The 11,630-nt window shown below is 28.7% G+C and overlaps 1 protein-coding gene across 1 annotated transcript; it reads left to right on the top strand.

Moving 5' to 3' along the window:
• Positions 1–617: 617 nt before the first annotated feature.
• Positions 618–2,058, top strand: LOC113851260 (putative transcription factor bHLH086). The gene is made up of 5 exons (XM_027481727.1): positions 618–1,244; positions 1,334–1,435; positions 1,550–1,630; positions 1,769–1,834; positions 1,933–2,058. The coding sequence occupies exons 1-5, from the start codon at positions 618–620 to the stop codon at positions 2,056–2,058; spliced, it is 1,002 nt and encodes a 333-aa protein (XP_027337528.1).
• The last annotated feature ends 9,572 nt before the right edge of the window (positions 2,059–11,630 follow it).

Raw genomic sequence — 11,630 nt, forward strand, 5'->3', positions numbered from 1 at the left:
GGTAGAATATCCTCTATGATAAGATTCAAAATTTTCCATATATCTTCCCCTCCTCCTTTATTTGCAATTTCACTACAAACAAATAGAATTCAGAGTCAGAAAGTACATAAATGGAACAAATACAAAACCTTCATGCCAAGCAGTGTTGTTAGACTATTCAATAACAATTTCAAGACAACTATACAGAATGTTAACATATATATTGTAAGTCCACGTGCTTAGGGGATTAAAAGGAAGCATGCAAGAAGCTATGTCAAGACGTGGGTTTTGCGAAGGATACGGCGACCCTTATGCTGCTTTGCAATGTTTTTATCTTCTCTGCTTCCAATGCATTAACTTCTGCCAGCTAACAATCCCAATATGAAGATGAATTAAATTCACATCATGGAAATTCATAAACATACCTTATTATTTTAATATTAGATTATGATTTCTTGTTTCCCCATAGTTAAGATTTCGGTCACACACTATTCCCATCTCCATTTACATAATATAACATTTGAGTTGAATATGTGACATCTACAAATAGCACTCCCTTACTAGTTGTCATTTTCATTATTGACTAGCCTGAACAAAACCTTAATTGCTATTGCAATTAGTTTTCCTTTACCTCTCTAATGGCGCTGGCCAAAGACCAAAAAATTCCACATGATTCAAGCATGGGCAGCAAGTTTCAAACCTCCATGATTGTTCATAGGGTCAATGAAAACCACAAACCTGTGTTAGAAGAGGAAGATGGTTCACAGTGTACTAATGGGCTCAGCAATGATTCAGCAATAACTCATTCTCCTTCTCTATGTGGCAGTGGCAATGGTTATGTTTATAAGGGCACAAACTATCAGCTCGAAGAAGCAGAATCACTGATTAATTTCAAAGGGTACAGCAATCTAATGCAAGTTAGTGAATCTTTGCTTAGTTTTCAGCAGAACAAGCTGGTTCCCAACAACTGTTACTTGAAAGATAATAGTCAGAAAGAGTACTGTGTTTGGGAGAACAATTTTCATCAAGGACATAACCAATGGAATCAGATTAGTCCAAGAAGCACTACAACAGACTTGCGCCTGGTACAGGATTTTAATTGCTTTCAAACTGCTAGTGGATATAGCTCCATAGTCAATGATGCAAAAGAGAAGCAACATGGTCAAAGTTCATCTGGGTGGCTCTACTCATCACCAACTATCCCTGATGATAGCATCCATAAGTCAAGAGCACAAGAATCTGTCTTGAAAAAGCGCCCTTCTATGGTATTCTTAAGTACCCTTGTGTTCCAAACTAGTCCTTGGAAAACCTAGTGAAATTAGAATGGCAATTGAGGTGAAATTTGTGTTTGCAGGGAGAAAACATGAAAGCTTCCAAGAAGCAATGCTCAACTGAGAGTAAAATGCCGAAACATAAGTCAAGCCCATCCAAGGATCCTCAAAGTGTGGCTGCCAAGGTTTGCTTCAATTCTAAGTCATTTATATTAGATATGTCCAAACTTCAAAATTTTGATTGTTAACGAAGCAAAATATAAATGAGATTCAATGTTGATGGAATGTTTGTCTCTCAGAATAGAAGAGAGAGAATAAGTGAGCGGTTGAAAATACTACAAGAATTGGTGCCTAATGGCTCCAAGGTGGGTTTTTTTTTTGTACTTCCTTTGTAGCAATAACTGGGAAAATTGTTATTGATTTCAATCCAAGCAAAAACAACCCTGCTCCCTCCCCTCACAATGGAAGGCTTTTGACTTATTAGAATGATGATTTAACTTTAACAATGAATTTGGCAGGTTGATTTGGTAACCATGCTGGAGAAAGCAATTAGTTATGTGAAATTTCTTCAACTGCAAGTGAAGGTGAGACTTCAAACACTACTTTTCTTTTCTTCTTTTGAACTTGTAGAAATTGAAACTCAGCATGTTACATCTTTGTTCTCTTATTATTCATTGTGTAGGTGTTGGCTACTGATGAATTTTGGCCTGTCCAAGGTGGAAAACCTCCTGATATTTCTCAGGTAAAAGAAGCAATCGATGCCATTCTTTCATCACAAAGAGATCAGAGAAGTTCAAGCTCAAAGTAGATGACATGAAGATTTTGGATCCAAGGAATATTCTCACAATAATTCAAGCACAAATTTCAGAACAAGAAAAGCCTTGCTCTGAGAGTTGTTAGTTCTGAAGGGCATTTTAGAAATTCAGAATGCAAGACCTTTAAAATATGTAACTTCTAAACCAATATCTAGCAGTGTATGCTTGGGCCACTACCTTTTCCTAGAAGTTCATTAGCAAAATATCTATGTGCCCCCATTGTCATTTTCTCTGTATTAGTTGCAATGAAGTGTCCCATAACTAGATCTAAAGTATCTTCCTTAACCTTAAGAGTTATATGTAGTATATTAGTTTATGTTCAGCATGCATACTATTAGCATTCAATAAGATGACATCAATCACATGAATTTGTCTCAATGTCAAAGAAATTATCCTGCTGCTATTGCTGGCAAGAATAAAAGCTATAAAAACATAAACTGTACTTTGACTTTTCTCTGAACTGATTATATCAAAATGAGCTGTTACCTAAGAAGTAGGCATGGTCTATGCAACAGCTTGGAAGTTATGATAGGTTACATCTTAACTCCCTGTTGAACATTAAAAACAAGTTGGCAATTGACAGATATCATATATACAAATAAAAACTAAAAATTCTAGGAGCAATAACAAGTATATGTTATGTTTAATTTGTTATAATTAATAACCAGTTAAATTAATGCATTAAATATTTTAGTTTGTATGAACCATGTAGTTCATGTTAGAACCATTTAAAAGCCATGCACGTTCGACTTGTAAGGGATCCTACAACCCAAAATCATCCCTTTAATAAGAGCCTAACTTTAGCATAAGCAACAATCAATAATCTTTTGGTTTTGTTAACAATCATCATGGTTAAGCCTTAATGCAACGTATGAATTAGTTACACGCATTAATTTTAGTTCCCATTGACATTAACCTCAAAAACATTTATATATTTAACTCCATTAATTAACCATATATTTATAGTTCAAGAGTTCAACTCATAAATATATGGACGTATAACGACTAAATGAGCATGCATGCACGTATGAGGCTCCGTACATTTGTGATTTTATGGTTTTGTTTGTCAAGAAAATAATCAATCGAATCATCTTTTATAAAAATTCTTATTCAATATTACTAATCATTCAGCTTTTTTAATTTTGATTTTTTTTTCCTTTCTAATTAAGGATATGAAGAGAGGAACCAATACCATTATTAGGCACGTGTAATTGTTAATAAGGTTCACATGGGAAGCAGTAATCACATGCTCAATCCCACAAAAATCGGTGACTATTCATTCCCACGAATTTCTAATGAGAAATGATTTCATAATTATGTGTTACAAATTTTGAGCCATTATCATATAATTAAAATATTTTAATTTTTTTTTTTACTAAACCACTTCACTTCTCTTACTTAAAGTATCTAACCTTATTTTATCTAATTTTTTATTTTTTAAAAATACTTTTTATTCAAGTTAGTTTAATTTAAATTTGATTTTAAACTTAAATTTTGAATAATAATATACTATATTGAATTATGTATTCATTTTTAGATAATTAAATTTTAATATTAGTATAATTAATCTTAATTTGAGTATGCTTTTTAGATTTGATGTATCATATTATAATATCAATAAAAACAATATATTTTTATTAGAGTTCAATTCTCACACAATCTGTAAAAGTTCATTTACATTATCAACAAATTAAAGTACACCGCGTGGATATGATTTTATATAAAGTATTACAATAATTGAACAATTCTTGGTTATAAAACAATCTACAATTAAGTAATATTACAAAAATATTTTACATGGTTAGCGCTATTTAAATTGATTTTTGTGTTTAAATAACTTAGTTTCATAATATATTTCTAAATTTAAAAAAATATTTTTTAATTTATTCCTATCTATTAAAATAAAATATTTTTTTTGTTAATAACAAATATATTTACTATTATTTTTAAATTTTATTTATAAATTGTGTATTTAAAAATATTTTTTCAATGTGTAAAAAACTTGCTAATTACTCAAACAGATTCTAATAATCTACGGTGAAAGTTTAACCTCACAATTGTTAACTCCTTTGTATGATGTTTGTGGATATTATTTGGGGGGCCTTACGTGTCATTTGTGAATATATATTTTAGCATATCACGTCTTCAAAGATATGAAATTAGAAAAAGAGAGGAAAGGGACAGCTTCGGTTGAACACTTGTGGGCTGTCTCGTTGATTTTTCTTAGCCAATTGTTAGTTCTTTTTATAATTTTTAATTTTTAATTGGAATTAATGTGGATATTTCCAATTACCACTTTTAGAATGCCAAAGGAGACTCTAGATTTCAATAATTGAGCAAATAAACATATTAATAATTATATAGCTAATTAATTACTAACAAAAATTATGTTCACCAGATAGCTTAGAAATGGCAGGGTGTATTCTTAAAATTTAAAACTATCCCAAGATTTCCATCCTAACCAAAATAAATTAAAATGATCTGCATGTAAAGTACAAAAGATCAGCTTTATTCTATAACATGAGAAATAGAATGGTACAAGAAAGAAAACCCTACATTAATAATTATTAATGTTAATTATGAAAATTTAAATGTCACATTAACAACTTAAAAAAAATAAAAATAAGACAAGCAGTATATGAATTTTTTTGGTGTAATATAAAAGTTGTTTGTGCAGCATTATTAGTCTTATCAAGGATTATAATAATATTCTTCCATGTCAAAATTGGAATGGGCCGGGTGGTATTTTGACCTAAAGGGGGAGGTGATATATATATATATATATATATATATGCCATATTTTTCAAGGAGACAACACTTTGTATGATGTAATACGGTAGTTGAGAAATAGATATCGAAATTAATGGATTTGTGACATTTGTTATGATAAGGTAAACATAAATTTTTTTTTTTGACATAAAATTAGGAAAATACGTAATAATAAAAAATTTGTTATGATTTTGCTTTGGTGACCAAGACCCGTTTATTTGAGTTTTTAAAAACACTTTTAAAATTAATGTTTAAAAGTATATAATAATCGTGTAAAGTTCTAATAAAAAAAATCATGCACTGTTTTAACACTTTTTAAAAAGTTAAAAATTAATACTTATGAAAGAGAATATTTAAATAACAAAATTGCATCACAATTAGTTATTTTGTTTTCGTTTTTGGCCATTAATTAACTCTCTGCCTTTCAAGTTATTTGCTATCATCTTGTGGATTTGTGTGTTGAATTTTCAACTCTCCCAATTTATCAAATACTAAACCAGATATTATGCTAACCATAATTTTATATAATTTTCATTTGACATCTAATGTATACACGTACCCCCCATCCCCATGAGGCCATGACTGGGATAGCAGTAGAAGAAACGAGGAAGCAATTTGCGCGTTCATAGCCACGTGTGGTTGTGTTCCTTCTAATCATTGATGAAATGATGATACAATCATACATACTTGGTATGGTATTTCAGACAATACGGATTTAGCTTATTTAGGATCTCATTTTCTTCATCAGTGATCGCTGTCTGTGTATTCATGTGATCTATCTGTTTAGTCAAGTAGATAAGATGAACTGAAATGACAATTATTAGTGAATTTGCCGGTGAAAATAGTTTATATACTTTTGTCAATGAATGGTTCTGCGTTTAACGTTGTCTTAATGATTTGGGATTTTAGGCTCTTAATTATGTACCAAAAGATTAAAAAAGTCTTTACCAAAATAAATTTAGTGACCTTGTTCAAATATTTACCTACTGAGTTATACAATGCTCAAGTATAAACAAATATCTTATTGGTGAATTTTAATTTGTAATTAAAATCTTTTCAAGGATTGGTTAGGGAAGAAAAGGATGAAAAATAAAATAAACCGGATAAATTTGTCAATATATGTAATAAATCATTTCCTTTTCATAAATACGGATTACACAAGTGGAGATAACAAGCATAAATTAATATCATTATGTCATTTTTAATTTTAATTTTGATTTTTATAATTTATGTTTTATTTTAAAATTTATTATATTAAGAAAATTCATACAATGTATATTAATTTTTATTTAACACTATATGTATAATGCAAAAAGAAAAAGAAAAAAAATCACCAATTTTGCACGTATTGCAAAAACTATATCCGTTCATCCGCGAGGCCAATAATGTGAAAATCAAGCTTTAAACCTTCATGTTGTGGTCATTATGCATGGAAGAAAAGTCTTCAGGTTTATGATTTAGTGCTCATAGACAAGACATGGCAAAAAGCTTTTAAAAGATGTCCATTAATCATTCTACTTTTTTATAATGAAAGATGAATCATGAAACTCACAAATGAATGACCAACTAGTAACTTTATATTTTGCTCCCATCTAGAAAATTGTGTCCTAAAGTTCTTGATATTTTTTTGGGTCTTGACAAACTCGACTAGTGAAACGTAACTTCCTTTTTATTTATATATACAGTTCATGTTTAATTTTATCTTTACATCAAATATAAATTTATTTAGTATTGTTATTAAATTTCAGCATGGGTAGGGTCGCATGAAAGGAGTCAACTCGTACAAGATCATGACAAGTCGCTTTGGTGGATACATTGGGAAGCTAGGATGCAAAATTGCTCATACATAATATATACACGCATGCATATTGTATGTTGAATTGACACTTGTGGCTCAAACGTGAAATGGCAAACATAATTGTGGGTTCAATTGAACCCAATTGGCCCAATTTTTTTGCATGATTAGGGAGCATGGTTTTAAAAAATGTGGCTATATTTGTACGCAGCAATTTATGTGTAATTGGTCCATTTATGGATGCAGTCACTGTTGGGAACTGTTGCTTTGTTATACTGACGATGGATAGTGAGTGAACAAGGAGCAAAATTGAACACTGCCACTTGGCACATAGTAATTGGCTTACATGGATAAAGACTTCACATTTTTATTTTTGCCTTCAAAAAAAGTGATTATGATTGTCACTACAGAATCTAGAGTGATTTATTGAATAAATATTCAGATGAAATTTCATTTTGAGTGGAGTGGCTTCACACTTGAATAAATTCAGAGATATTGCATCTTTTTAGGCTATAAGTTTGAACTTTCAAGGGACAAACTTTAAACACGTGTGTCTTCTTTTTTAGGCTAATAACATCAATTGGGTTGGAATGCAGTTTTTCACTATAAGAACTATGCATAAGAAAAATACCATAAACTAAATAATTATACACTTGTATAGGTAAGAAAGAGAGACAAATTGTCAATACCATAGAATTTTTATATTGTATATAAATAAATACGAATACGTAGATTGGATGCCTGCGATGCTGCAGGCCCATATTTGGAAGCTAGAAAGAGTGGAAAACACAGTCCCACGAAATTTGCAATGACGTGATGTGCAACATTCTCGTTTCTTTGGCTCAATGTTACGTGTCTTCTTTCCGATCGTTAATTTGTATGACGCCACATCTCACCAAGACAAATAAAAAGCACATCCAACACCCCCAAATAGAGATCATTGTGAAATTGAAGACGACTAATTAAATTAAACTAAATCATCCAATTAATCAAATTATTTAAGCTATATATATTTCAGTCATATGTATATGTATTTATTTTTTAATTCACAACAAATTCGTTATAAAAGTTTATTTCACTGTATTGTAAATTTTCATACAAAATATTCGTAATCTAAAAAAACTAAAAACATATTTAATTTCTATTTTAAAAATAAAATATAATACAAATTAGTTAAGCAAAAGAAAATCAAATATTAATACTATATATAATTTATTCAAGCAACATTGTCTCTGTTTTTTTTTTTTTTTTCGGAAAACAAGGACCATAACTGTCTCTAAACAAATGAGAGAGTTACCTAACATTTATAATCACTTTAAACCATTAAAAATTATACCCTTTTTAAAAATATTTTATTATTAATTTAAATAGTTTGGTTAAGCATTATTGTTATAGTTTTCTATTGAGTCTTTTTTTTTTTTTGACGTTACTCTAAAATGATTTTATTATTAACAATAATTATTATTAATTTTAAAACTATTAATTATCTATCATTTCAATTACATCTCCTTCTTTAAGTATGTTTTTGTCTCCCTTTTTTAATATTTCAAAAAACTTTACATTTCAAGTGTGCTTGTCCCTTCAGGGATATTCGATATATTTTGAATGTGTTTGGCACGTTTTTTTATTTATTTGCCTCACTTAAAAGCTCATTTTATTAAAATATAAATATTTGATAAGTAGTTTATTTTACTATTTGTTAATGTTTTTCGAAACACTGTTCCATGTAACTTTTATTTTATAAGTTCTTTTTTATAATTATTTTTTATATTTTTATCTCTAATGTTTTATTTTTTTTCACTCTCTCTCTCTCTCTCTCTCTCTCTATATATATATATATATATATGATCGTTTTTATTGTTTTATAGTAACAAATGTTTAAATTTATAAAATCCATAATTACTTTTTACTCTTTATTATTCATAATAATTTATGAAGTGAGAGTTTGGCATACAAAATGACACATCTTCATTGCTGCGTGTATTATAAATTTGATTTAAATATGCTTTTTCTGTAAATATGTCAGTTTTTTTTTTTTATTGTAGTCTCTGTTAATATATTTGTTAGGTTTTGATGTATTTTTTATTCAAAAATGCATTTCAGACCTTATAATTAATAGTAGTTTGTCAATTAATGATGTATTAATGCATAGTAGTTTCTTCAAAACAAGTAAATATTAATTTCTTTGAAAATACAGACATCATTAAAGTAGGCTTGTATCTCTTTATTGACGCAACTAAAAATCAAACCTTGATTAATATGTTTAAAGAAATTAATTATTTATCATTCTATGGGGGCTAGGTATATATGAACAAATTATTTAGAATTCGAAAAATATTTTATATTTAAATAACTCATTACATGGCTTCCTTACAAAGGCTATCTTATTTAATGTATCCATGCATGCGTGAAAATCGATTTGGCGAAAAGAAGAAACTAAAATGCACCGACAATCCAGCACTCACATAAAGGTGTAAAAAGACATAACACGAGAGAGACTAATTAGAACCCAAAAAATATATATAAAAAAATATTAAGAAAATATGAATCTTGTGGGAAAATCACTTGAAGGTCAAGGAAGGAACTTATCTATGAGTTTTGGAAACTTTTTGCTTTTCCTTTTGGTATAATTAATGCCATTAGTACTTAAATGCACTTGCTTTTGTGAATACAAAACTTGTACCTTAAGAACACTCACTCGTGGCATGTGGAAAAAGTGCATAGTAATGTGTCAATAAACACACACTGTTCATCCTCCAATTAGGTGTCTTTCCCTACCTTCAGCATATTTTAAAGATTACATCGCCTTCGCCGATTTCCGTTTTACACACTGCAACAAAAAACTGCAAAACTGGGTTGTTAAAATGTAATAAAACTGGGTTAATTAAAGGGCATTTATTATAGTTGAAAATTAACATAAAATAAGTTTAGTTATTATGAATTTAACTATAAAAAACTATCTATTATTTTTGCCTAATAATCGGAGTTTTTCAACCCAATAATTTATTCATACCCACAGTGTATCTGCTATTTAATAGTTTATAAGCAATTATGTTGATGGTGAGACAGATGATGACAAGAAAATAATAAAGGGAATAATGTTATATTCTACAAATATGATCAGAAATATTTTATAACTGGTATTTTCTTTTGAAATTTAATTTTAAAATTTATATTTGAATTTATTAACATAGAAATATAATTGTGTGTGTATATATATATATATAATATAATACACACTAAGAAATAATTATAGTTAAAAATGGTAAATGATCCATTTTTTTAATGAAATGGACGTTTTTATTGTATAAAAAAATACATTAACAAAACAAATATAATTACTAGTTTTTAAATTAGTATATAGTTTTTTTTTCATAATAATTTAATATTAAAACATTTATATTTCATTATCTGATGACTTAATTTTCTAGAGTCTTAGTTAGTGAAAAAGAGCTATGAATACGTATATCCATTGAATTGACAGGAGCAACCTTCGAAAATATAACCCAAGTTATAGACAGGTTCTGTATCCAATGCACCATAAAAAGGGCTGCTCCTGTATCTCTATCCATCCCTGTAAACACTGCTTTGGAATATGCTTGATGGACTGGAAATCTACTATATTCTTACCATTAATGCATCAAGCGACGTAACATTAAATGTAATTAACCAGATAATCAAATGGTTGATACGACGAAAGTAAATAGTTAATCTTAAAGGTAAAACATAACTACTTAATCTCTTGAAATAGTGTATAATGATTTTTTCCTTTTTAATATTGTGTGCATACATAACTAGTATATAAAAATAGAGAAAATGCATGCAATTTTTAAAAACAACAACCATCAACATGTAAGAAAAATGAACAATAAATAAGATTTATGTAATTTTTATTCTTTATTTGTCGCTATTTTTTTTACACCTACATATAATTTTCTGAAGTCAGATTGAGCTTCATGATATTTTGTCGTATTATCATATCGGTAAAGCATAAGAAGATCATCATTTTGCTTTTGTCCAGTAATACGAAGGTCTCCGAATTAACCAAATGTGAGACTATTGCTTTTTATTTGTCTTAATTAAGTTTATTCACACATCCGATAATATATTGATTTAATTAAATTAGTACTGAAGAGCTTGACATTTGCATTTTCTTTAATATTTCGTATTTAATTTAATCTGAATCGCGCAGCTGAACGTAGTAAATAAATTTACCATTGTATATATAAAATTTTAATTTTCTTTAACGAAACTTACATTTTCTTTTCTTTGACAATTGAATCAAATGATAACTTCAATGATAAATTAATTCATAAAAAACTGATAAAATGAGCACGTTTAACAATCAAAATGGCAAGGAACTTGTATTAGAATGAACTAAACGAATCAAATTGAATGGGGATATTATTTTCTATTTCCCCACTTGAAAATCCATTTGTTAAATTTCACAAGCCTACCGACGATATACCCTCGACAATGCTAGGAAAGCAAATATTCCATGTCCTTATAGTCCTAGCGATTATAAAATAATAATTGAATCAATTTCATGACACCGTTCCAAAAGAAAATAAATTGCTTCAGAACCTTAATTTTAACACGTGGATGGGACATATTGGCCATTTCGAAAATCTACAAAAAAGATAATAATAATACTGGACCCAAGAAAACAAGGTCTACAAAAATAGAGTGATTGAATACTAGACCAACATAACATAAATCCAAAAGAATAATTAAAAAATAATATAAATAAAATAAATATTTCCAATCCCACGAATCGGAATTATTTTAACTTAATCTTTAATTTTTACTTTGTACAATTATATTTAAAAATGAATAAAATAAATGAATCATATTCTGAAGTTTTTTTTACCAAACTACCGAACCAACAACTACTTTCTCTCTCCTGAAAAAAAAAAACTGTTTTCTCTCTCTACATCGCTCTCTCTTTCTATCTCTACGAACTTTGTCTTATAAGTTATAATAACTGTTGCTTAACGCCTC

Source organism: Abrus precatorius, unplaced genomic scaffold (genome assembly GCF_003935025.1).
Source record: "Abrus precatorius isolate BTA unplaced genomic scaffold, Abrus_2018 Scaffold9, whole genome shotgun sequence".
NCBI classification, from domain to species: Eukaryota; Viridiplantae; Streptophyta; class Magnoliopsida; order Fabales; family Fabaceae; genus Abrus; species Abrus precatorius.